This window comes from Ammospiza nelsoni, chromosome Z (assembly GCF_027579445.1).
Source record: "Ammospiza nelsoni isolate bAmmNel1 chromosome Z, bAmmNel1.pri, whole genome shotgun sequence".
NCBI classification, from domain to species: domain Eukaryota; kingdom Metazoa; phylum Chordata; class Aves; order Passeriformes; family Passerellidae; genus Ammospiza; species Ammospiza nelsoni.
Genome location: NC_080669.1, coordinates 24,979,374 through 25,007,048, shown reverse-complemented (window position 1 = coordinate 25,007,048; position 27,675 = coordinate 24,979,374). Strand labels below are relative to the sequence as shown.

Sequence of the window (27,675 nt, the reverse complement as noted above, 5' to 3'; positions counted from 1 at the left end):
ATGGAATGCAGTGCTCAACTAGAAGTCTGCTAACATTGTAAATAAAAACAGATTTTGTAGACTTCATAAAATGCCATCTCTTCAGTCTTCTTTCATAACAGAGATGCTAATTTTCTGCTATTACTTTGCACTGCAGCAGCTTTCTCAACCTCGGGAAGGCATTACTAGGCCCCTTGTAGATGAATTGTAAGCACTCTGTTGTTGATACTTCAGTGGTAAAACTGGAGAGAGCTTTTTCTTGCAGTAATGAATGGACAATCTGAGTCAGTCTCAATGTCCCTGTTCATCCTCTAAGATCCCAGTGATTCTTGTTGAGGTTACAGAAGTGTTGACCTAAAGTGGTTACTTTGTATGTAAATGCGGAAGTAGTGCTAATACAAGGACAGTTCTGGAAACTGGCATTGTTCTGTTAGGGGGATTGACTTAGGCCTTTCATCATTCAGGGTTGCACAATGATTTCTTAATACAAATGCTCATAAATTCAAGAGAAAATTCTGACAGCATTTGCCTTTCGTCTGTCCCATTCGTTCATGCATGTTATAATTAACAGTGACCTTTAGCTGTGTCACGCTTAATCAGTGATCTAGCAGTCTTTGTTGTGGCTCTGTCAGAGCTTATGCTTAACTTGTTGTTAAATTGTTGTTTGTGCATAACAGTATTTAGGTAACTCTACCTAGTCAGGAGTTCTTGAAAGTTTAGTTGATATTTAGATTTAGGGCTGGGATACTTTGATTCCTTCTTACTCAATATTCATTATAACCTTTTCAAAACTGATGTTTTTCTGAGGTCTGAGTATATTCACAAATCTTTGTCATGTTAACAAAGAAATTTCTGGTGATTTCCTGATTTCTGGAGTGGGCTGTTCTTCTTGTATTGGGTTTCTGCTTCCTCAGAGTAGCTTAAATAAAAGAAGATTGCTTTGATGGTCTTGCATTCTTTTGATATGAGAAGATTTAGCAGGTCTAATGAAGTTTAGGGAATTCACAACTATCTGTCCAATACACATCCATTTCTACACGGTAGCTTTGATATGTTGGCATAGTTGAGTATTTATTATATTATGCTGTGATAGGATATGCCCTGTAGTGCACTGGCTTGGCATCTGTAGTGGTGAAAAATCTGTGGAGAGACATGCTGAACATTGAAAATAAAAGGGGAGGAGTTGTAGCAAAAAGCTTTTAAAATGTCTGGTTTTCTTTTCAGAACTGGCCACTAAAATGAAAGTGGAATTAGATGCAGCAGCTCCTGTTGAAAGCTGAGATTTTATAGTAAATTTATTTCAAGACCTTGTTCTCACCTCCATGAGAGTACAATAGATGTGTGTTCTTTTATACAGGTGTTCTTAATGCTCATGGTCTTTTGAGACCTACACTCAACAGCTTAAGTATACACATGAAAAATGAAAGAAAAATGGAAGATGATGCTGTTTGTGGAGTCATTGAAAGAACAAGTCATAATTATTGCAATAGTAGTGGTGAGGTTTGCCTGCTTATTTAACTGTATTTCAGTTCAAAAAACAAAACAAACAAAACCTGCCAACCAAAAACTCTGAAGTGGGCCCCAAAACCAAAGAGAGATCTCAGTACTTGCTCAGAAAATACTGTTGTGGAGAGGAGTATGGAGACCAGCCCTTCTTTGCCAAACCTATACTGCCTGAGTGGGATGGTCTCAGCTTGATACTTAGCAAATATGGGCAGTTTCATTCTGATTCCTCTGCTGGGATGAGTGTCAAGCAGGCAAATAGCATTCCTGTATGATTCAACTCTACTGTCTCTGGCAGAATTGGCATGCAAAAATGCTAACTTTCAAGACATTGCAAATTGATTTTGAGAGTCCTAGCTCTGGTTTTCTGAAATACATAATATTCTGAAATTCATAAATTGAAAGATTACTAAATTAATGTCTACACTTCTGTAATTTTTCTGAGTTTATTGAACATGTTGATATCCAGCTGTTTGTGAATACCAAAATGTTATTTTAAAGCATAAGAGGCAATGTCTCATGATTGACTGGATAAAAGTTCTGTTTCTTGTAATATTTATAAAGTTGTGGTTTTTCCTTGCTTTGTCATTTCAGATTTGTCCAATATGTGCAGCATTGCCTGGAGGGGATCCGAATCACGTAACAGATGACTTTGCAGCTCATCTTACACTGGAACACAGAGCTCCTAGAGATTTAATATCCTTTCCAGTTTGAGGCAAAGAGGCTAGACTGTTTCACCTCGTAGTCACAGTGACTTGGTTTGATTTTTGTAGTCAAAGGCTCATATTCTGGATTTCCTGGAACTTAGGTTGCTCAAGATATGTATATCAAAAATAAAAAGATTTGTCTCCTAGTTTAAAAAAGACAGACTGTGCACAGACTTGTAGGTATACTTGAAAGTGTTTTTACCCTAACAGCAGAAAAATATAGAGGATTTTGACATACAGAGGTTTTTTCTACTTGCACTGTGTTTCATCCTGTGTCATGATTACTCTTGGTGCTGTTTTACATATCAAGATTCAGTGCTGTATATATTTAGGACATAAAGATGATTCGAGCGTAGCTGCTTGTAGCAAAATATTGTAAAGTTGTTTAACTACTTTCAACACAATGTTTTAATAATTTAATTTTGTAGTGCTACTGACATTTTGTAATACAACTCAGAAAACCTTCAGATTTTCTGGGAAATAGGATGTTGTCCTTCAGTTACCTTAGCAGCCAGTTACAGACACTTATCTGTGCTTGATGACTGAAGAGCTGTAACTGTTGGGATTCTTTCATCAGTGTTATAGGAATATTTGTCTCCTTTTAAATTTTTTTTTAACCCTCAGATTAACCGATAAAATATCTTTTGGTTTGGGCTTTTATTTAATGACATGCAAGCTATGTAGTATCCCTACAGTAAGTAATCTCTGAACAATTCATTTGTGTCTCATTTGAACAAACAGAAAAAAACACTGCATTATAGCTTTGATAGTGGCTTTTTTGTTCAGAGATTTTTAAAAAGGAACAAAGAATAATGTATGCTCAGGCAGTTGGGGGGGAAAAAATCCAAGCCCCATCAAACAGAGTTTATTAGAGTAATAGAAGGACAACAGCATTTGAGGTGATGGTTCCACTTCAGTTACGATTGTATTTGATTGCGTTTAAGTTTGTTAGTATTAGCATGGTTTAAGGTCAGGACAGACTAAATGTGCAGGTTAATTACTGTGCAATAATTGGATCAGTATCAAGGAGTTTGGGTTTAGATTGGCTCTGTGAAAGGTGAATAATGAAAAAGTGCTACAAAAGTGGGTACAAAGTCAGATGAAAGCAGTTACCTGTACTTGCCTTTCTGAGGGAAAGGAGTTGAGCTCTCAGCACTGGGGAGGAGCAGGGTGCTGAACACGATGGCTCTGGCTGTGGGAGCTTGATCCCAGGCATCCCTGTGGTCCTTAGTAGCCAGGAGACATGCCGTCCTCCCTTTCCAGAGGAAGTAGGATAAGATTGATGAGGGGAGAATATTTTCCAGACCACTGGATCTTTCCTGGCCTTTGGACAGCCTTGGAATGTTGCTTGATGGCTGATGTAGTTTGTGTCATTTTGAGTTGTGCTCATTGTACCAGCTCTGAGGTTTTCATAGCACCTGCCTAATTAGGATTTTTCTAACAAGAATTACATAACTACATAGCAGTGTGCCAGAGTTCTAACTGTGGGCTTCCAAGACTGTCTTAACTGTAAGGCAGGAAGTTTAAATTTTCCCAGCTACAGAATGAAATAAATTTCCTACTGAAATGTACAAGATACTTAATTAGAATTCAAGCTATTGCTGCATTTTCTCCCCGCTAGTACTAGAAATTCCACCAGATGACTTTTACTTAGGGAATTTTTGAGCCAGGAAAGACAATCTTTTTTCAAATACAGAGTCAGGTTTTCACTATCAGTCATCCCAAAATGGATCTGTTTTGGGAATACATTGCCCATGATTAAAAATTATGCCTGTAGAATTTCCTGCTTTTACTCTATTTTGTTGGTGTCCAGTGTTGTCAAATTTCCAAATTTGGTAAGAAGTATCTTGAAGTGGCTATTGGACATTGGACTCTACATCATATCCAGCAGCAGGGAAATCTAAGGCAGGAAATAAGGAAGAGAAGATGCCCTTTTTCACTCAGGTTCTGGCAGTGTAGGAGATAAGAACTATGACTTTGATACACATTATATTGCTGAATAAGAAGTTGAAGCTGTACAGAACAATTCTTTGTGCCCTGTAATTGCCTTCATGTACAAAAAGGAGATAGAGAAGGCTCTTGACTTGTACTTCTTCTAGAGTAAAAATTTATTTTGCAATTTGAGGTAAGACTTTACTGTTGGATTTTCTACAGTTCTGAGAGGTGGCCTTATCCACCAGCTATTAATTAGACATGTTTGGTTAATTTGGGTTTTTGTTTTGTTTCCCTAAAGTTGTCCCAAAACACTGCATGTGTTTCTTACTACAAACCTTGTGCAACTATTGCAAGGTGTATCATTTATTCCTACAGTCTGTGGGCAACTCTTTAAAACTCAGTTTCTTTCTTTAGCAGGAAAATATCTGAAAATTCATTAAATACATATTTTCAGCATTAATCATACAAATAGTTCTCACATGACTATTTAGTTTAAATGTTTTGTCACAAGATAATGTTTGCAAAGTCTTTTCTTACTCTAGCATAGCTGGTAAGACTCAAGTGCATGCTTAGCTGTTATTTGAAGAATGACGTTTATCTCAAAACACTTTAAAAGATGTGGTTGGGAAAGACCCCAGAGTCCTGTGCCTCTTGAAAAATCCCCAGATACTGTCCTGTTTTAACATGTTTAGTTATGAAAAGCTTGCAAAACTACCTGGGGTCTTTAGTCCATCCAATTTAGCAACTCCAGCAGCACCCAAAATTGCCACACTCAGAGGTGCAAGATGCTCTGTACCTATTACACACTAAATGTTAAGTTTTACACTGTAGCATAACTAACAGTTTTGAAAGAAGGAAACATTCTGTAAAGTCTTCTTGTAATGGCCAGAAGCTCTCTCTTGCCATAGGAAGTCAAGTCATTCCTTTCATGACCTCCCATGATATCATGAGGTTCTGCTCCAAAACTGTGATTTATGAAAAATACATTGGATGCTACCCTTACACAGAAATTGATACCATATGAGTGGTAACCTGGTAACCATACTGTTGTAAAAAACATAGGAGATGGAGATGTAAGCTAAATTATAATAACACTAAAATAAAATCTTAAAGTCTATGCTATTTCATTTTACACTGGTGAGTAATACTAATGATTTTTAGGAAGAAGCCTTATCTTGGAGGATGGATGCTAACAAATTTATGACAAAAATAATCTTTATTTAAGTTTGTTAATTTATTTCGAAATTTATATGAGAACCTATTTAAAAAGTGACACAAAATGCAAGCATGTGATAGGGGGAAGTGGGGGGAAAAAGACAAAGTGAAAAGCATCATTATGATACTGGAATTAGTGATATTTCTTTGGCTGTAAGAAGAAAGGTGAAACAAAGGGATGTGATGAATGTGCTGAATACTCCAGAAACCTACAATTTCCTAAAGACTGAAATTTCTTGGATAAATGCATCAAGTACAGAAGTCAAAAGGAATTTGGTAATTATTCTGATAGGAGTTGTAGTAAATGTTTTTATTGGTTTTGATACTTGATGTAAGAATTGGGAAGGGAGAACTGAAGTCCCTGTCTCAGCAGTGAGCTTGGCTGAACATGGATTTGTGTGGGTTTTCGTAGAAAAGTTTGATTAAAAAAAATTTACCAGATCAGTAAGTCTGACCTGTAGCAGAGCTACAGTGTACCTTAGCTTTGCTTCTTAAGTTGAATCATTACTTTATGAATCAAGAATAGTATACCTGAGTATTTGACCCATCAAATGTCCTTTAGTGGTTGTTTAACACTCAATGCCAAACAGTTCTGTTTTCTTAACTTCTTGTCCACGATGAATCCAGTGGTGTTCGGCATGTACGTAGGATGTTCCACCCAGGCCGGGGTTTGGGAGGCCCCCGCGCTCGTAGATCAAACATGCACTTTACTACCAGTTCCCCTGGTGGGCTTTCGTCTTCTCAGAGTTCGTATTCTCCAAGCAATAGAGAAGCCATGGATCCTATAGCTGGTAAGAGCTGTAACCACAAGTTTTACTCCACTGTCCTCCTTCCGCAGGGGAAGGAGAACGCAAGGTGGCCCTGCTCTGTGTTGTTGTGAAGCTGCATGTACAAGCACAGCATCCCACAGAGGGGTGAAGAGGGAAAGAGTCAGCATCAGAAAATAATTAGGCTGTGTCTTTAGGATTCCCAGAAATAACTTGTTTTTTCTATTTTTACCTCTGATGTGAAAATAACTTTTTTTTTACAATGAAGAAAAAATAGAGGGTGAAGACAACTCTGAAAACAAATACAGTTTCATCTATGGGGAAATGTAAACATTTTAATGCCATGATCTTTGACCATACCAATATGTCAGGGAAACCTCAGAATGTCTGCCACAAATCCACCATTACTTCAGATGCAAAGAAGACACAGTGCTCAGACTGGAGCTTGCTACTATTAGGTTGTGACTTCTTCAGGGGGAGGTAGCCAGCCACCTGACTTAATGAGGCATTCCCTTGGGAAGGGGAGCTGTGAATCCACTGCCTCTCTTAATCATGGTCCCCTCTGCCTGCCTTCTGCTGGCTCTGGTTCTCTGCTGGCCTGGTGTGCCCTGATGTAACTCATTAAATTAGCTGTGAAGAAGTAGCCCAGTAAAAGAAAAAAACAAATTAAGTGAGGTCAGAGGTGAGTTTGTTCAAAGAGGATTGAGGCTTCCAGTGCAAGACATTCTCTTTCTTTCACCAGGGCAGCTGCTTCACTTCATTTAAAATATGAGGTGGCTGCTGAAGTTTTTTTTCAGCCTTGCTGGACCTTCCCACTTAGCAGCATTAAAAGTAGGATAAAATGTCTTTCTTCTGCATCTATTCTTTTTTGGTGGAAGATGTGTTTCTGCATTTAGAGCACCCTGAGCTGTGTGTCCATCTTGTTCCTGGACTGTTTTGAGTTCACACCTCTTTCCAAAATACTCTTCCCTATTTTCCAAGCTTTAGAATACAGTGAGAACAAATATATCTTAATCTTCCCTGTGAGTTTTAACATGTCTGCCTTTTTACTGGAGTAATAAATAGGGAAGACCACAGTGATTTTTCTATTTAAATTTATAGCATCAGTTACTTTTCTTAAACATTTTTTCCCTCCCTGTGGCATTCTCTAGTAATAAAAATTTACTTTATGTTGGTGCTGCTATCAGTGTTGTTGAAAATTACTCCACCTCTCTAGTTTGTATTTTGCTTTGTTCCTTAAAAAACAGATTGTTTTAGTATGACTGCATTTTGTTAATGCAATGGAAGAAAAATTGACATGACCTATGTAGTAAGTTTGTAAAGTAAAGCAGAGGGACCAGGAGCAGGATTGTCCCATGTTTCCTCTACCATGGTATCAACTGCAGCAGGTATCTGAGACCAGAAGTACCTTCTGCACAGGGCATAGAAGAGATCCTGCAGTAATGCACTGTGCAGTAACTGGCTGCTAATATTTATTTTAAAAAAAACTTGGTGGATAAAATTTGCAAGGAGCATTCCATCCTTCTGAATTGGAAAACTTAGTAACAGACAGAATTTTTAGTTGCTAGGCCTTCTGCATACTTCTTCCAGAAGTAAGAATTCATACAGAATACTTTTGCTGTGAAGCAGTGATTGAATCTAATTTCCTAACTAAATTTCCATTATTGAATTTGCTGCAGCGCAGCTTCCCTCTGAGATAGTTGCGAAGATGAAGCTTGTGTTTTGAGGGAACACTTGTTAAAAGGAAAGAAAAAAGTCGCCATCCAAGGCCAAAATAAAAAAGTTTCTTAGTGGCTCTTTTGGCCTGAAGTTTCAGAGGGTGGCTGCAGAGAGCTGTCTTTTGCCAGGCTCTACCTGGCAAAAGATTGGCTCTACTGTTGTTGTCAAGACTTAAACCTCGTCTTGTCATTTGGACTACATCTGCATAAATTAGTCTTAATCTTTTTGGGCATTAATCTTCACAATCTTCTCTGAGCGTTGTTGGGTTTTGATGTTAGTTGAGAAGAATGGAATTTATGCACTGGAATTCGGGGTGTATTTATTCTGCTGTGTAATGCTTATTTAAGATCTTAAGTCATAGAAGCTTTCTCTTTTTGGCAGAGCTTTTATCCCAGCTATCAGGTGTGAGGCGTTCTGCAGGAGGACAGCTCAACTCCTCTGGCCCTTCTGCTTCTCAGTTACAGCAGCTGCAGATGCAACTGCAGTTGGAACGACAGCATGCACAGGCAGCGAGACAGCAACTGGAGACTGCACGCAATGCAACCAGACGCACCAACACGATCAATGTCAACACCACTATGACACAATCTACAACTACAACCAACACGTCTAACACAGAAAACAGTCAGCAGACTATCCAGAATTCCCAGTTCCTTCTGACAAGGTAATTTGTTCTGTGTATTTACTGTTATTTACCTCTTATAATTTCTGTTTACCTTAGTACTAGTAGAGATAAAGAGCTCAATGAAGCTTATATGTTTGGAGTCAGGCACATGCCTAGGATGCCATTAATTAACAGAATATTTATGTAGTTTAGAAATTTTACTTAGACCCCAGGATTATTTAAAAGAGGACTCACTTCCTGTGTCATCCCAGTTCTTCTAGAACACTGACCACTGACCTGAAATAAAAATATTTTACACCTCTCCCCTGCCACACTCACTGCAAGCATACTTCTGTTTGTCTGGGATTGTGGAAGAGTGTGGTAATTTTAACAGCTCCTGTGCCTGAATTTGAATCAAGTGGATTTTTATGTACGTTCAAAATAATGCCATGTGACATCTTTCAATCAGAAGTTTACTTGAGAATCTTAATTAAAGCACCTGCAAGTGTCACAGACTGTGACTTTCAGAATTAGAGTGAGCAGTTTCCTTGCCTTCATCAGGGCATGCAGTGTACCTTAGGAGAAATGGAATTCCTTCAGTATTTACTTTACACAGTGCAGTGATGTGTTTTGTAGCCAATGTGAACTTACAAGTTTATGTGGAGGCATAGAATTACATGTCCAGGAAATGGCACCAGCCCTCCCTAAAAGACTCCTTGAATAGCAGGAAACCTCACAAACAGTTTTTGATGTTCCTCTAACTTTGGGCTGCACTGCGAGTGCTGTCGCGGCAGCAGAGAAGGGGTGGGTTCTTGAAGGCATGCCTGTTGTACTGAAGTGCTGGACGTGTTGATGGGCAGGTAGGACTGTCCTGAAGGAGCAGTGTCTGAGCATATCTCAGCCTGTCCCTGGTGTCACCAGTGAAAGGGGCTTTCAGCAACTCTCTGTCTTCTCTTCCCTTGCTGCTGCCCAGGTTGAATGATCCGAAGATGTCAGAAGCAGAGCGTCAGTCAATGGAGAGCGAACGGGCAGACTGCAGCCTGTTTGTTCAGGAGCTTCTGTTGTCCACCCTGATGCAGGAAGAAAGTTCCTCCTCAGATGAGGATGAGCGGGGGGAGATTGCAGATTTTGGTGCTATGGGTTGTGTAGATATTATGCCTCTAGATGTTGCTTTAGAAAACCTAAATTTAAAAGAGAGTAATAAAGGAAATGAGCCTCCTCCACCTCCTCTTTGATGACATCCCACTTTGCAGACAATGTCCTCTGTGCTGTATTTGCCAATGAAAGTGGACAACAACTATCTTGGGTTTGTTTTGGTGATTGTAATTTCAGGTCTGTCACTCTTGTTACATTGTGTACATTCAAAAGAAAGAGAGAAAAGATATATATGATAATCATTTCCACTTAACTAATTTTTACTTCTAGCAGGTAAATGTAGGTTGCAGTGCACAGCCAAGGGCTCTGTGTCCTGTACCTTGACATGAAAAAGGCTCTCCTAATACTCCACATTCAAACTGAAGAGGAAAAAAAAAATGAAAAATCTCTAATGAAGCTGCTGTGTGTATTTATGAATATTAATGAATAAAAACTGCTTGGATGGTTTACCTTAACTACTGCATGACGTTTTTTGCAGCGTGCATGAGTTTTAGTGACCTTGTCATTTAAAAATTTAAATTCAAGGAGTAAACTATAAAACACAAAGCTTTCCCATTATTCAAAGGTTATGTGATAAAAAAGGTTAGCTCTGAGTAGCAGTTTGTGGCCACAAACTAGCTTTTTAAAAATATGTGACAGAATGACATCTTCATGTGCTGTTCCTGCACAGGATGGAAACTCTGCAGTGGGATACATTGTCGTGACCGGGGTGTGGCGTTTTGCTGAATGTGACCCTTATGTTGCCCTCTCAGCTGTCACCTCAATGTGGAGTTAAACTTCATTTAATGCATCTGTAGGAGACACAACAGTAAGGCCACTGCTGGAAGCTACTGCAAGGGGCTTTTGTGTGCCCTTAAATCAAATGATGTTCACTTTCGTTTAAAGTTTTTCTTTGTTGTGGTTGTTAAAATTTTTTAATTGTTAAATATGTTTTATTCAGGTGTAGACAATTCATATATTCACTGTGTTTCTTAACAAAAAAAAGTTAGCCTGGATCCTATTGTCTTAGTTTAAAAGCCTTTCACAGCCTCAATCATATTTTGAGTTATTTATGTATTTGCTTCATAGTTTGCAGAGACCTGACAGTATCAGGAGAGCTTGAGGATTTGGATTCCCAGACTGTCAGTATATTACAAGAAATTCTTAATGCTAACTTTAGCACCTTTTATTTATTGTTTCCTTTGGTTATTTTTGCTGGTATAAAAAAAGTTGGGGAAAAAAAAAGCCTTTTAGTTGAATCATGCCACCTACATGCCTATACTGTTAATCCTACTGGTTTGGAAAAAAGTATGGTGTTCTTGTGCATAGAAATTTATAATAACCCGAAAGGAGGGACAGAAGGGGTATGTTTGGTCTTGGTTTCCTTTCTTTTTTTTTTTTTTTTTTTTTGGGGGGGGGGGTGTTTGTTTGTTTGGGGTTTTTTGCTGTTGATTGGGGATTTTTTTTGGTTGGTTGGGGTTTTTTTGGTGTGTTTTTTTGAATGTAAAGTTAGATTATAAAAGCAAAAGTGCACACAGCTTCTGATGAAAATTTAAACTAGGCTTATATCATAATGATGTCTTTCCAGATCTCTCACCTCACCCCCTCTCTCTTTCTCTGTATCCTCTCATCTCAGCAGCATTGTAGAGTAAACGTAATGACTTAAGACACCATGTGGTGTTCTCAGCAGAACTGTGACATGTATGCTAATCCAAAATAACAGCAGGAAAAAAACATCCCTATAGACTGAGTTTAAGTTCCTTCCTCTCTTTTTTTTTTTTTTAATCATCAAATCTTGATTGTTTTCCTGTAGAGCAGCATTAGCTTTGGTTGGGTTTTTTAAATTTTTTTTTTAGTCTCTGCAACAGAAAAATATACATGCAGCTTCTGGTTACCCTGAGAGTTACCCCCAGCAGGGGACTTTTTTTATTGATTGTTGAAGACTTTCAAAAATTTTTCAAGCTGTAGTTTTTCAAACACATCTTCTGCACATTACAATAAGACACACGGTTCAATAAAGCATTTTCGAGACTGTTGTTCAGTTGATTTTCTTTGGTTTTAATGTATTTTCCAGACAGTTTTGTTCCAGAAATTTCTGCATCTGCCTTTAATTATAACTGTATTTTCCAACACAAAATCAGTTTGTGTACACGTCCTGGGTGTATTAAAATCATATGCTTTGGCAGGTGATGAAGTACATAATCCTAAAGTCTTCACAGGTAGGTGAATTGAAGGCTGCATAGATGAAGATGCATCTAAAACAGGTTCTTCTCAGTGTGGTGGTGTTTTGTTTGGTTAAGGCTGGTCTCTTACATTGCCTGAATTCCAGATGCCACACTCGCTTGGAAGGGGATGCAAGCTGTGTTTGTTTAGAGACTGAATGCACGCTGGCTTGGATTTAAATGTATCCCTGGATGTCATGTAACTTGTACGAATCTTCATTGGTTTGGGAGGCTGTTTGACAATTTTTTTCTATTTTAAGTTTAAAAATGACATGAAATGGCTACTAGGAGGGTATTCCAGTAGTCTGTCAAGTTCTATTTGCAAGAAAGTGTTTTTCCTTCTCAGAGTAAGCTTTGCCAAGGTAGCATTTTTGGGGTATTTCCAAAACATTTATTTTCAGGGTGCTGTGGGCTGCAGTGACTGCAGCCTCCATCAGCTTTGGAGGGGGATCCCACAGGGGAATATTGCCTTTTCCATGGGAGAGGGGGAAAAAAAAAATCACAAAACAATAAAAAAAACCACCCCACACCACATCCCGGCATTCAACATGACCAACCCCCCTTCCCCCTCCTAAGGAACAGGAGCCTTAGTGCTCTGCCCTTGCACATTTCCTCGAGTGCAGGGACAACTGTATTGTGACTGTGTGGTCAAAGTCATGCGAAGAAGCACTTTCAAAGGTATCAACAAAAGCAATTTTATAACAAATTTTTAGCATGACTAAGTTCTCTGGCAAGGTTTGCTCTGTTACCAAATAGATAAAGCACACAAAGGAGAACTGGACTAGAATCAATCTGGAGTGACACACAACAGGGATGGGGATGCAAAAGGGTGAGGATGGAGAATATAAGGATGCAGAAGGGGAAGGGAGACCCTCCATGGAGTCACAAATTTCACAACAGACCCCTTACCAAACCTACCCTTGGAATTGCTCAGTCCTTTATGTCTAAAGGATTTGGCAGCAGTTAATCATTGACTGATTTAACTGATTCTGTAAGATTTACCATAACCACAACAGTAACTAAATTTTGAATTTAAGATGGCAGCATTGATGCTACCCTTGCTATAAAGCGTTGAAGTCAGTTTTCACACCTGCACACAGACACAGGCATGTATACATTCAAATATTCCTCTGTGTGTGCGTGCATATTACAAAGTCCCTATTTAAAGCTCCCCCAGAGTTGAGTGAAATGCACACCTGGGATGCCTTTGCATCTCTCAGTGCGCAAAGGCTTCAGCCTCGAGGAGGGGGTACCAGCCCTGGCCCCACTGTCAGCTTGAGTCCCAAACCTGTGGGTTGATGAGCACCAAGAGGCACATCCTGCTCCAAGGGACATGTGGGCACAGCCCCTGGGGGCATGGGACTTGAAAGGGCCACCCGTGGGACCCCTGCTCATGGGGTTGTGAGATGCTCGGCTTTAGTCTCCCATCAGATTCCATCCTGGACTCAATCGAGGTCAGTAATTTTCCTCAAAAGTCCAGTAATGATTATTATTTCACTCCAGCTGTGATTCAAACAAAAATTTCCAAGGGTATTAGTTAGAAAACGAGTTTGTTGGGCCACGCATTCCAGGAACAGGGAGTATTACTCATAGGCTGAAGGAGACCTTCATGGTGCATGTGTGGGAGAGGATGTGCCCCACCACAGGCGGGTTCCAGCTGCGGTGCCCTGCGTGCTGCTCTCTGTGCTGTGTGTGCTGCGCTGTGCTGGGGGGCTGCTATCCTGGGATCGCTGATGTTCTCCCGAGCCCTTTCCTGCACAGTCAGTGCCGGGTTCCGTTCTGCTGAGGGCTGCAACAGGGCCGTTGTTGGGGGTGGGGCACTCAGAAAGGCATACAGCCATTCCAGTATTTGTATGTTAAAGTGGTAGGGAAAACGGTGGAACAGTGGAGTTGGAAGTCCCTGGAAAGTTTTCAGGTATCAGTGTGGTCTGTCTGTAACTTCTGATCTGCTTTAATAAGAGATCTGGGTTGGTTTTTTGGAACCTTTTTAATGTTTTTGTCAAAGACAAAGAAAGGTCCTTGCACATGGTGGTGTGATAAACATGGAAAATGCATCCACCATCCACAATGTTTTACTTGTGACTGCCTTAATCAATTCCCTGGCACTGGGGGTTGGGGGAGTTTCCATCCTCTGCTCAGGTTGGGTTTCTGTCTTTGCACAGAGTTGTGCTCCTGTTAAGTTTACAGTTTATAGTTTGGTGCAGAAACCAAACATCCAGATGTGTGCACAGCTGCAGCTTTGAGCAGCTGTTGTGAGGGCCTAAAGGCCATTTCCTGCTACCAACAAGCAGAGAGGCTCCACTGCCTCCCAGGCTCTCAGACCTAAACCAGGGAGCAGTGTGTGCATATGTACGGTGTACAGTGTGTGAAGGCCTTCCAGCTGCATCACTTAATCTTCTTTTCCCTGGCATAGCTGACCTTCACTTCCAGTCAGCCTGTTTTGCTGCATGGGTACTTTGCTGTTTTGAGGCTGTTTAATTGTTTCATCTCCTAAAGAAGATGAAAGGGTCTTGAGACAGGCAATGGGCACAAGGATTTATTTGCAATGTTTATTATACATCATGTGCACAGTATATAGGCGCTCAAAAGTTATTTGTGAACAAATAGAGTAGAAAAGGGGAACTGTGCAGCTTCTGGAGTGTGCTTCCATCACACTTTTCAACTCAGCCCTGGCTGTCACCTCCTGCAACAGCTAATGCAACACAAACACCCTTGTGGGTAAAAGTAGGGCCCTGCAGCTGTGAGGTGTGAAGGGGAGCTATCACGGGGAAAGAACCTGCAGAGCTGCATCCTCCCTGCGGGGCCAGCACCTGAGGAGGGGCAGTGTGAAGTGTGGGGCCAGGGGCACAATTCCCCTCATACCATCTGGAGCACAAGTCACGGCCTTGAAGTTGTCGGGGAGCAGAGCAGAGAGCGGGGCATGGAGGCCAGAATGAGGGATACCAATGCACACTGCAAGGGTGGGAGAGCTGGAAAAGGAAAAAGATGCATAGCAAAAACAATAGGACAGGGAATGATGATCTGATGTTTCAGAGGCAGAAAATGCTAGTTATGCCAAAGACGAGGAGTGGCAGGTGGGACTGAGGGCAAAGGACCACAATGAATCACAAGCAGCTGGAAGTGAGGCTCTGGGAGCTTTCCTGCTTCCACCATTCACTGCCTGTAGTGCAAGAGGAAGCTGGCCAGCACCTTTGGTTCTCTCCTGCCCTTCGCAGACAGCAAACACTGCAGGCCAGCCTCACAGCATCCAGTCACGAAGGCTGGCAGTGCTGCCATGAGGGCACCCTCCCCTTTCTGATCCTGTCCCTTTTACAGAGCAGCCCCTGAAAGGCTGTGTCAGGGTCTCTGCACATCATTCTTAACCCCAGCAGCACGCACCATGCTCATGGGCTCAGAATCTCTCACAGGCTGTTGCCTTCTCTTTCACAAAGATCAGGATTTGGTCTGAGACTGACCCAGGCCTCCTTCCCCAGATGCCAGAGCTGTTCATTAGTGCAGGATGGCAGGACAGTTGTTCTTGTCCACATTAGCAGTGTCTCTTTTCCCCACCTTTGGTGCTATCTGTTTTTACCAATCTTCCATTGGCAAGGGAAAATTTTCTTACTTCAGTCACTGAGCCTTGACCCTTGGAGAAGCAAAGCAGCAGCGGCACGCACCGCAGGCGGGTGTGTCCCAGCAGCAGTGAGGAGGTTGTGCTTTCTGATGCACCCTCCTTTGCAGAGCCCCAGGACACAGTTCACAACCAAGTACCAAATAAAGGAGAGACAAACATTTACATTTTATATAAGCGTTTATTTACAACTTGTTTAACAACTGTACACTCTTCTATCACCTTGGAAGCATTAGTGTATTTGACTGGGAAAAAATATTAAACTTTTTGATTCCAATTATCATTAGTGAGGTTTTTTTGTCTATATACAGGTATGTATATTAATATTGCTACCATAACAATCTGGTAGTTACACAATTTGTAGATGAACTGAAATGGGAAATTAATGTTTTGACACTCTAAGAATTCATTCTTTTACAGAAAATATATCACTGGCAACTTCACAAACAGTTATTACTTTGATAATTGATCAACATTTAATTCAGGACTGTCAAACAAGCTGCTACTAAGAAGGTATGAGAGTTTCTATGCAGCACAAATGAAGTTAGTATATCAGAGACATGCTGGAGATCTGCTCTGAGTTGAGAGCTCACAACCACTTCATGACAGAGATGCCAGGCTAATCTATTTAAAGTAGCCAGCTCCTTGACTGGCTCCACCTGGCATCTCTCTGTTGCATTAGTAAACTCTAACAACTTTTGTCAAGCTAAACACACTTACATATAAATGTCATCAAGGCTCAAGAACAACTGATACTTAGTCTCTAATCTGCACAGACCACTTGGAGAAATGAGGTACTGCTTGGCATCACTTTGGGACAGCTGTGGAGGCAGGTGCACAAAAAAAGCAATCCCCTCCTGCCCAGCACAGTGCCCTGATTTCAGGGATCCTGCACCCAGCCTGGCTTGGGGCAGGGTGTGGTCCCAGCCGAAGCAGCACTAGCAAATGAAAAACATACCATGCCTTTAACACCCAGCTAAAAGAAGTTTTACTAGTAACGCTTGCCCTGACACATAACAAGGGATCAATGGCTAGGACCTGGAAAGACACAAATCCTTCAGCTCTCTGCTGCACTCAGTCTGATGAAATGCTGCTGCCTCTGCTGCATCAGTACTTGACTCATTATCACTAAACCCCAGATCCTGGCTGCATGCCACATAAGACTTCACTTGTCCCTGGCCCTGGTGGACCAGGAAAGACATATATCCCCATCTGAAGCCTTTACGGACAGCTGTCAGCCGGAGCACCTGGGAGTCACAGCACTGATACAGAATCCAGAAGGGAAAACACCACAGCTCTCACTGGGATCCTAGTTTTATCCTTCACTTCGCTGCCTGGCCTGCTTGGAGTCCGTTCCTACCTGCCCATCCCTTTGCCAGGCAGCACAGACCACCATGCTCTGGTGGGGCACACATCTGTCCTTTCTCCACGTCATTCTGCACAAGGCCACGGACACTGTGGGATCAGGATCCCTGAGGACTGGACACAAGCGGGTGTCTCTGTGCCCAAGGTGTGGCTCTGTCAAAGCCCACCTGAGGGGCCAGGGACGAGGCAGGCACTGTGTGTGTGACCAGAAGAGACTGCAGAGACAAGTGGACACAACGCTTCTTCAGCGTGCGCGTGCTCCCACCGCAAGCAGGGCTGGAGGTTCTCCTACTGCCCAAGTAAGTAAAACTATTCCTGGAGGCAGCACAGTTCGTATCAATATTTCTGCCAGGATTAAGATCCAGGTGAGCAAGAATGAGGTTTCTCTTCAACTGGAATTAAATCAAACCTCTTACGGGATGCAGCATTCAGACTTTTCAGTTTTTCCAGCAAATCCTGTGGCTTGAAAGCCCCTTTCCCTGTTTGTTATGTGCTAACTCCTATACAATAAACCTCTTAACTTACAATACTACGGCACTCCCTTGTCTTCTGAATCTTGCCAGTACTGGATGTCCAATACAAAACAAAGATACAGTAGTACAAATGTGCAGATATTTAGGAATATTAAATAAGCAGCTTTTTAAATTAATATAGGCAGTACAAAGCATTTTGAGTTACACTGTCTACATATGGCAAATCTTATATCTAAACTTCAAAATACAAAGAAACAGCCAAGCTAGTGCAATTGGAAATTAAATAGCTAAGACTGTGACAAGAGAAAGAAAAAAAGAAAGGAAAAAAACAGTACAGGTGAAAAATAAACGATCCAAATTATAAACTGGCAAGGACAGTCTGCATAATACTGGAAGTATAGATGACTTTCATACTTATCTCCATTCATGGTCTTTCCTCAGATTGTTTTAACAATTGTACACAGATTGGAAAAAAAAGTTTCCGAAAGAAACCAACAACACAGCTCAAATGTAGAGATAAAAATACAACAGCCACAAGCTACTGTGTATATACATATTAAGGAAGCAGGCAGTGCCTGTGAACAAAATACCACCCGGTAGTTTGCCTGGCTCGGAGATTATCAGATGAAACTTGCTTGGTTTTCTAAGGAAGTTGGGATCGCCAAGCAGCAATTCATTAGTCATTTCTCCTCGTAAAACACCTCCTTCGCTTTACTTTATTTGTTTAAAGATTCAAAGTGGATCCTTTAAGGGTGCGGGTGCTTTGAAATTTTAACAGTAACCAAAAGGCCTTTTTTAGGAACTCGTTAAGACTAGATTTTTATAGTTCAGTATATGAAAATGTTGCAGGAAGTCTGTGTGTTAATACTGTTAATCAGAATTAAATAAAGTGGACAGGCGGAAGTAAGATGGAGAGCTGACACTGCTCTGTCACTTTGCAGAACGCCTTCTGTTGAGTTGTGAATACAGGATTTCCTCTCTTCTAGCCTCATAGGAGACTTTTTGTGAAGAGAAAGAGTAAGTGGAAGTGGGAAATGGGAAAGCTCCCCAGGATGGTAAACTTCTCTGCAAGTAGATCCCCCTTTGAAATCAGATGGCCATGAGTCTTAAGTGTAGAACTGGTTAAGTTTTGGTTATGCAGTCTGGACAGAAAAGCAAGTCATGCACTGAACAATCCCTGTTATAATAATGCTGCAGGTCATGCAACCACATCACTGCAAATAAAAGAATAAAGAAGAAAGTTAAAAAGCAGATAACATATTACTGTTGAAAAAAAAAAAACCCAAAAGCCAAAAAAAACCAAAACAGAGAACAGAAAAGGTCTTTTTCAAAGCAGTTTAGTAAGGCCACCTCTACTTAAGAGTTGTGCAAATTCACGGGGAAAATACCTTTGCCAAGCAACTGTTCAAATTAACAGGAAGGTTACAGGCCAATAATTGGAAAAGCAACAAAATAGCCTTGGTCAATATCTAAGTTTAGCTGTAATTAAACTTCACACACTTCTGAGTAAAATTCTTCAGGGCACCATTCTGGACTAATAAAGCTATGGGAAGTAAGTTTACACAGCAATGAGCAAGTCTCAGGAATTCCTGCTGTCTGTGAGTACAACTGTTAAGCAAGATAAATGAAAGGTGCCCACCCAATTCTGCATGTGTTTACATGCTAAAAGACAATCAGTCACATCAACTGTCATGAGCTCTGAGCACCACTGAAGGCATTTAAATTTCATCAGAGCTCATCCTGTGCATGAGGCTCAGCATCACTGCCCCACTGCACTGGCAAGTTCTATCTCTGGCCTGTAAATACAGGTTTGAATTGCCAGAAAATGACACATATTCTTGCTAAAGTAAGCTGAGTCAGACTCACCAAGCAGTCAAGAGAGCATACCACAATACTGAGGAAGGGAATCTAAGTTTGGAAGAGAATCAGAGAGGTTGGCACAGTACTCCATCCTCACTGATGCACCCTTTTTCCTGTGTACATTCCAGTGTAACTGGAATGGGATGCTTTACTGACACAGCTGCTTCCCCAGGTAACAGATTTATCCTTACACAGCACTGGCACAGCACTAAATAGGCATTTTTGTTTTCATATTGCAAAAGAGCAAAGTGGCTTCACCAAACAGAAATTAGAGCCTGCTTCCCCACTTCCTTCTCCCCTGTATTGCAGTAGTCAAAAATTATTCTAAGAATGCTTCTTGTGATGGGACAACCCAGGTTAAAGAGATAAAAAAGAGTATTTATGCTACAAGTCCTGTAGCTTGTGTATCCCTCTTTCTTCCCTTCTCATTCATCCACTCAGAATACTAACCATAATAGAAAAACAAATAGAAACACAGAGACACATATCAAATTGAATAAAAAAAAAAAATTAACACATTCAAAGATCTTGAGGGTGTGTATTTTGAGCAATCATTGTCTTTTAAGTTTGCTTGGCACTGCTTGGTGCAAAAAGTTACACAGTTCAAGATTAATATGAAGATCACTGTAGTTGTTCTATAAAAAATTAAAAGTTCAATCTACATAAGCATGTACCTATTCTATTGTGTATAAATGAATACAATGTATTCCTTCAGTCAACCCTCTGGCTATTATTTAGCTCAAACTTACTATTTAGTAGCACTTCAAGTGTCCTTCAAGTGCATTTTGAGCATACACAGAAGTGACACTTCAGGCTTCTCTTTGAGTCAATAGTACTTTTGAGAGGTCTTGTAAACTCAGGACACTGTACTAACTTTCAAGCATGTAAAAATTCATCTGTAAGTGCCCTTTCCTGACTAGAAATTCTTACCATGTTCTAAAAATAGTTGTCTGCCAATTTCTCTATTTTAAAGCTACCTGTTGAGGTAGCAAGACATAGAAGAAAACAGCAATGCAAGATGTGAGGGTAAATTCACTGAGCATAACCTGTCACTGCATCTGCAGCATCTTAGAGAGTGACACAGAGAATACAAGGCAGATTATAAATTTTAAAAATTGTGACCTTTTAATGTAATGCTTATAATTATTCTGAGACTTTACTGATACTGCCAAACATAAGCTTTAAAATCGCTCTCAAAACCACTAATGCCTCCAGGAAATATGTTTACTCTCCAGCTTACTAACCTTTTGTGGCTGTGAACAATAACCTCTGCTTTATAATATTTTAAATTATATAGCTGATTTTACATTCAAATCCAAGTCAAAAGTCTGATGGTCTCATTACAACTATTTTATAACCCCATAAATACTACACTACTGGGGATTTTCTCTTAAAATTCCATCCACTTTCATGATCAGGTTAACAACATGAGCATGCTAACCACTGGACTTTTATGTTAGCTCTTTTCTCTTCAAGTCATGTATAATCATTAGGGATTCAATTCCCATTTCCAGAATAAACTACTCTATACCTCTATACTGTAATCTACACCAAGTGGGAATACTTGCTTTTGTAGTTTCACATTTGTGCCATGCTACAGTAGTTAGCAGTTCTTCAGTGCTGACAAATGTCTGCTTTTTTAACAATTAAAACAACCACTGTTCCTCTTTCTGAAATCACCTCATCTGATTGTGAAGGACCTCTCTAATGCAAAGCAATTAACAGTCAGCACCAGAAAGGAAAGGCTGCCCAACTGACCTGTATCTCCCTCTACTAGCAGTATTTTTCATGTTGTATGGATCAGTCTCTGAGACCCATAGCAGCAAGACAGCCACAAGAAATTTTTATCTGACAAATGGAATCTATTTTCAGTCTGGAAATGACACCATATGCAAAGGAGACAGAAAGATATGCAATTTTCCAAACGACTTTACATGCACAGCAAACAGCAACAGAGGAAACTCCTGATTTGCCACCAAAGCCAACTAATGCAGAAATACCCTTCAGGGTAGTCCTGCACGACCTTGGCAAGGCCCAAAGGTGAAGATGGAATCTAGATCACAGTGAAGCTGACAGCAATACCATCCTCCAGCAGATGAGGACTCCACTTACAGCAGTCAGCACTAGCTCCTACTGATCCACTGACTACCATCTGACACCAGGACAATTCATCTGGGAAGCTGTCTTGACTACACTGTCAGGTGCTGTCTCAGTGCCCCACAGGATAGTATGATTTGTCAAGTTTCCTAGAGCCCTCCAGTCAACATTCATTCACTGCCTAATTCAATGAGCTGACACATTTTAAAAATGAACTTTATATCCCAGTATCTTTATGAAACAAAAAAAAAAAATCAAAGAAAAACAGGATGAAACCAGCTAAGTCCTCAGTGTCTCCAAATGGTTCAATGGAGCTGGTAGCAGAGTAAATCTTTACAGGGTTTCACTGTACCAGACACAGGAAGTCTGAGGTTGTGGTGACCGATAATGACAGCTTCTGCCTTATAGATGGGTAAAATCTCTAACAGTTACTCAATTAAAACTAAAATTGAATTAAAAAGATAAACATCTTTTTTCTAGCTGAAAAAGCTCAGGTTCTTCATCATTCATTTTGAAATGAAACCAAATGCAAGATGCTGAAAGAATGCTCTTCTCATTTTTGTACTGACTAGCTGCTTGCATCTGTTTCCTCCACTTTCAGACCAAAGAAATCACACCTTATTGTTAGTCACAGCCTGCAGGATCATTGACAAACTTCCGCTACTTTTCTGGACTTCCAGAGGGAAGGAGGACCACAGGACTAAGGAAATCCAACCAGCCATGACAGGATATGTTCTTGGTTCCTTAAGAGTGACAAACTCGAGGCATGGCTAGGATCCTACCTAGAATATGACATTAGCTCCAAAAACCCTCACCATCTGGAAGTATAACCCAATAGATCCTTTTAGCTATTTATTTATACAATGCCAGCTGAGAGAAATGCCTGCTAAATTTGGTTAGGAGATACTGAAGTTTATCAGTACAATCTTACTGCAAAACACAGAGTCCACATTCTACCTAAAACACATGTGCAAAACCCCATAAGAAGTCAGTATTGCATAGCTGACTGAGTGCAAAAATACCTCCCTCATCAATCCTTGCAAAAAGTCAATATGTTGGGCAAGAATAAAAAAATATCTCTATACAGTAAGTAAAACTGAAATACTGTTTTGCTTCATAAGAAAAAGGAAAGTTATCCACATTCAGGGTAGTCTCCCTCCAAATCACTAAGAAGAAGAAAATCAAGTCACGACATTAAAATATCTTACAACTATCAAATCACAGAAAATGTCAACACATCGGGAAAATTAAACCCACTCAAAATCATTCAGGAAGCTGTTACGTGTATAGTCTCATATATTAGGGAACACAGGAAAAGTAAAAGCTATTTGCACAAGTCGAAATACCAAGGACTTTAAAATTGCAAAAAACTTTTAAATTTTCTTGAAAGCTTACACATACCACTTACTGTTTGAGATCATAATAAAGCAGTACTAGGAATATTCACGGTTCATTCTTTCATACACATATAAAAATGCCAGTGCTCCTCACAGAACAGAGAGCCACAAAAAACTTGTGGCTGTAGAAGCATTGCTGCTAACACGAATGACACTTGAACAGGACAAGGTTGCCATTTGATTATTTCTAAACAAAATAAAAGGCATCATGTAGCCATTATATATTTCCTTCATTTTGTATATGCAAAGTTGTATGTTCCATATGTGTGTTTACCTTTTTTGGGGGGTTGAGTTTCTTTCTTTTTTTTTCTTTTACTTATGGATTTTTTTCCCAGTAAGTTGCTAAGAAACTAACTACTGGGTACTTATGAATATTTATGGGATGGATACTTAACAAAGACAAAAGAAAGTGGCTGAAGTCGGGAGAGGAGAGTAGCCTCTGGCTGCACTTTTTTCTCGGGGAGACACCTTTGCACTGTGGATGGAACACACAACCTTTAAATTAAATTATTTCAGTTTTCACAGCACTTAGAAAATACATGTTATGATCCAAGTGGTTATGTGTTGCTATCAAGAAAAGAGGGAACTTGAATCTTTTTTTTCTCTAATGTCTGACTGGAAATGCTAAAAACTCAATTCTCCACAAAAGTACATGAACTGGACTGCACATCTGAACCCATCATCCTTTTAGGTGAGGAACTAAGCTTCAGCTCTAAACAGTGAAAATATTTATCCTAAAAAAAATCCATTTATCTGCTATCTTTTATTGTCATTATTTAAAATCTGTAAGAAAGATTATTCTGGGCAGATCCTCAGCACAGCGACCAGAGAAGTATTCTCATGAATTCCTCAGCTGTTTTACCTCTGATCTGGAGAACCTTTTCTCTTTAAGCTCAGTTGTGGGGTCTTTTTTCTGTGGTGTGTCAGGATAGGATACAGCACTGGCTTAGTAATTACCACTACAATTTTGATGTAAATAGTCTTTCTTGCCTCCAGGTAAGAAAGTATTCCTAAAAACTTCTCAGAACTATGTAATGTACTGAAAGAATTCTGCTCCATAGGCTGGGGCGATTGCTTATATTCTTTAATTACTCAAGGTAAGACAAATAGGGAACATACACTGGTAGTTCCCCTGTGTATGTATTTGACTCCCTGGAGCCACAGCCTGAGCTCCTTCTTTTTCTTAATACACACTGATTACAAAGATACGTAACAAGCAAGTAAAATAATGAAGCTGAACCCTTTGAATAAAGAAGGTGTTCTTGTGAAAGAGGTTTAATGATGTTCACCACCTGCATTCATCCACACAGAGAGACTAAGAATGGATGTATGCAGCAAATTAAAGAAGTAAAGCACTGAAGAAAAAAGGATTGAACTCCTCTTACCTACTAACAGAAGACATAACAAATGACTTACTAGAACCAGACAGCAACTGAGTATATTTCTTAAAGACTGTAGTACATTTTTAGGATTTTATATTCAGCACAAATTCTGGGAAATACCAGAATTTCTGCATGTTTGTAAATTCTCAAAGACAAAATGATTGTTCACTTGCCTAAAAATTACTATGGGCAATAATAAAGCTCAGATGCAATATGAGTTTTGTGTTGATCTCTGATGCTATATAATGATGCTATCTATTTTTGAAGAGAACTACAGAAAACACTTCAGTGTCTTATCTTCAAGGGAAAAGGAAAGACAGACTCACAAAGAGAAGAAAAGCCAACAACCACCAAGAAGCAAAAGAAGCTATGAGAGACTGGAAAGTAAAAGCCTAAGACAAGGCTTCTAACCAGCATCTGTTTATCTCCTAACCCTCAGTGGCATTAGCCTGTCCTCAAAACTTTGGAGGCAAAACAGTAAAACAAATATTAACATAATAATTATAAAAGCAATTACTTTTATTCTAGTGTGCTGATTGTGTTCAAGTTCATTTAGATCTGCACCTAAATAATAGCAATAAGTAATTAGATTACCAGACAAAATTGAGAGAAAAAACTTCCCATTAAGGTTCCATCCCTTTCTTTCACAAACAGCCCTTGGCAGTTTTGTAACAGAAAAATTAGCTAGATTAAAATGAAAAAATTAAAATGGAGCTTTAGGTATTCTTAGGTTCTTTTTCTGGGTGATATAAAATGCTGTAACCTCAAGCAGGAACATCAAATTCCCCTTGAGGACTGGTCTTGCTCCTGTTCAGATACAGCATGTAGTAAAGAGTTCTTCAAGTTATTAAAATTGATTGCACAACAAAATCAGTAAAAGCTATCGCACATCAACTCTAATCATCTAGATGAGTACAGAAAGCATTTTGTATAAAGAGCATTTTGTATCTCAGTAAGAGACAGCAGATTGAGCATATCACCTCACTGAACTACAGAAATTATCTGCAACTTCCTTTGCATTGTTATCTTTCTGCACACAAGAAACCTGCCAAGTCTCATCTCATTTTTGCAAGCCCATACCAGTTATATACTGCATAAGTACAGAAAAGTTTTAGAAAACCATTTTTTCCTAAATGTGAGGAATAACATTTAAAACTATATGTAGAATTCAGCATCTGTTTTCTGGGTGGAGTGCATAGGGGGCTGTGTGTGTGGGTGTAACTGGAACTGAAAATATTTTTCAGACACGTACTGAATGCATTTCTTAGCCCAGATTAAAACCGATGATGCACTTGAGGATAAACCAATAGTACCTAAAAATGTCATTCTTTTTATTACCTTTTAATCTAGGAGTGCTTGTTTTAATTATCCATTGCTCATTCTACCCAAGTTTGAATTAAAACAGACAATCAGATGATTGATAAATGCTAGTATCTTTTCTCTAAAGGGATTTATGCAAAAAGAAACCTCCACTTAGAAGGGCATTAAAATCAGGTGAAAAAATAAATTTTAAAATGGACTGCCCGTGCATTAGAGTCCAAACAGTCTCTAAATAAAAACCTAAATTTAAAACCAGTCTCTAAATTTAAAACTGAATTACAACAAGATGTATAAATACGAAACTTCAGGCCAATGCTCATGTTCTCTGTGTCCATCAATTCTTTGACAAAAATGATAGGGAATGCATAGAATTGGTCAGGAAAAAAAGCACAACTTTGTAGGAACAGAACCTAAATAGGAGGAGCCTCCATCCATTGATCAACATGAAGGTGTTACAACAATTAATCAGCTATGCACTAAAAAGGCAGTACAACAAATCACAGCCAGTTTCCAACAAAGTCAGCAATAAACTCACCTGAAGGCACTGGTACCATTAGTAAGGCAACTGATACAATTATACCCTGAATCAATATATTAAAAGCAAGTCTTTTAGTAGGGGATGACAACTGGAGTACATTAACAATATTAACTGGGGCCTTGATCCATTACATATTGTTCATCCATAATCATAAAATTTTAAAACAAATGTCCTTTTTAAATGGATGATGGAGTAGCAGATTAGCACATCCTAAATATTTCTCCACCTTTTTAGGATACGTATTTAAGCATTTGCTCGACAAAGAGTGGAATAAACCATTTGAAAATATTAATCTCTACCAGCAAAAGAGGTAATACCAGTTGATAAAGAAAAACCTGGAAAAATATCATCCTGCTTCCCTAAACGCCAAAAATAAGAGCAAACTTTGCACTTAGGAGATGAAAAAAATCCCCAATCTTTCTTTTTTGCATTGGTGAAGTTTTAGCATGAAATATATTTCACAATATTATAATCCAACTTTGCATTTCTGTAATGAGATTTCAGCATTTTTCTGAAGCAACAGAATAGGAGATGAAATAAAAAGCAATTCCCTTTGAACAAAAACAGTCTCATAAAGCATAACAACCCTTACAGGCACAAAAGTACCAACTGTGATAAGAAATCTACATTATCATATGGTCCACATGAGTTTTTTGTAAGAGACCAGGCTTCATACAAATAAGACTGTTATTATACAGCACTCCTCTAGATGTTTTCAAAATTTTGGCACATTCAGAAAATGCAGAGTGAAATAAACTCCAAATAATATAACCAAGGGGCATAACAGAGCAATGAGAAAGCATAATATAACCCTTTCCTGAATGGCAAATAATAGCAGTAACAAGGGAGAAAGAGAAAGGATGCTGGTTTATTTTCCTTGAATGTTGTCACTTGCAATAGAAGTGGCCTGGATCACAGGGCAGTTTTTCTAAGGGCAAGGCTTCTCTACCTTGCTGTTGCTGGCTGGACATGACCAGGGTAAGATCTCCTTGTGCTCGTGGCTTGCCTTTGTCTAGCCAGGAAGGACTGTCCTGAGCCTGTACTAGCCAGTCTGTCTTCTGCTGCTTTTTTATGCAGAGTCATCCCCTATGGACAAAGAGAATTTTACAGTGAATACCAATACAAAACATCTTTATTAATTTACATTTTGTTCATTACTTGTCTTCACACTGACTAAACTAGTTTGAATTCCATACACAAAGCATGTTATTTTCAAGGACAAAGGTAAGATATTCTTCTTAATACTCTGGGTGGAACTCTTCTTCTTCCCTGCTGTCATTCTCCAGGTTTAGAGTAACCACCTAAGAACACAATATATGCTTCTCATGGCAATTGGACAAATCTTTTCAAAAGGACTTTCCCCAATTCCTGGCTCCTTTCAGGATGTTGACCTAGAAAAGTACTTTTCTTCTGAAAAAAGTTTAAGTATTGTTATCATCTGTGGAAACACCAACTCCTGTGTCAGAAGCACATTTTGGGAGAGAGTATGTTCTCATCAGGCAAAAACGCAATGAGGAAATTGAGAAGCTGTGGTGGGTTGTGCAGCTGTGTATAAAAGCAGAGGCTAATGAAAGAATGATACAGACAAAGCTATCAGTGTCCATCTTCATGACAGATCACTGAACTGTGAGTCTTACCTCAGGCTTGTCTTCTACTTGTCAGGGGGACTAATATTATAAAACTGGCCAAGGACGTGGTCATTTGAAAGTACCTTCAATATGTAAACAATTCAAACACTCTGCTTGAGTTTAGACTTGCTATTCATGAAGACAAGAAGGATGTAGAACAGCAAGAAGAAAACTCTTCCAAAGGAATACAGAGAGGAGGAATTTGAATTCTATGATTGAG

General features: G+C 39.6%; 2 protein-coding genes across 4 annotated transcripts in view; one reads left to right on the top strand and one right to left on the bottom strand.

Moving 5' to 3' along the window:
* Positions 1-10,039, top strand: part of LOC132086929 (E3 ubiquitin-protein ligase KCMF1-like) — a 45,569-nt gene extending 35,530 nt beyond the window's left edge. The window contains 4 exon segments of the mRNA XM_059492897.1: positions 2,077-2,178; positions 5,956-6,130; positions 8,207-8,489; positions 9,403-10,039. Of these exon segments, the coding sequence (XP_059348880.1) occupies positions 2,077-2,178; positions 5,956-6,130; positions 8,207-8,489; positions 9,403-9,664 (822 nt within the window). The 3' untranslated portion in view covers positions 9,665-10,039.
* A 5,517-nt stretch (positions 10,040-15,556) lies between these two features.
* The window catches only part of HOOK3 (hook microtubule tethering protein 3), an 84,463-nt gene continuing 72,344 nt past the window's right edge, over positions 15,557-27,675 (bottom strand). For 2 of the 3 annotated variants that reach the window (XM_059492089.1, XM_059492090.1), the window contains 2 exons: positions 26,777-26,913; positions 15,557-18,447 (listed from right to left, as the gene is read on the bottom strand). In XM_059492089.1, the coding sequence (XP_059348072.1) occupies positions 18,432-18,447; positions 26,777-26,913 (153 nt within the window). In that variant the 3' untranslated portion in view covers positions 15,557-18,431. Of the gene's footprint in view, positions 26,914-27,675 lie in introns of all 3 variants that reach the window. The other variant, XM_059492092.1, reaches the window with a different exon arrangement.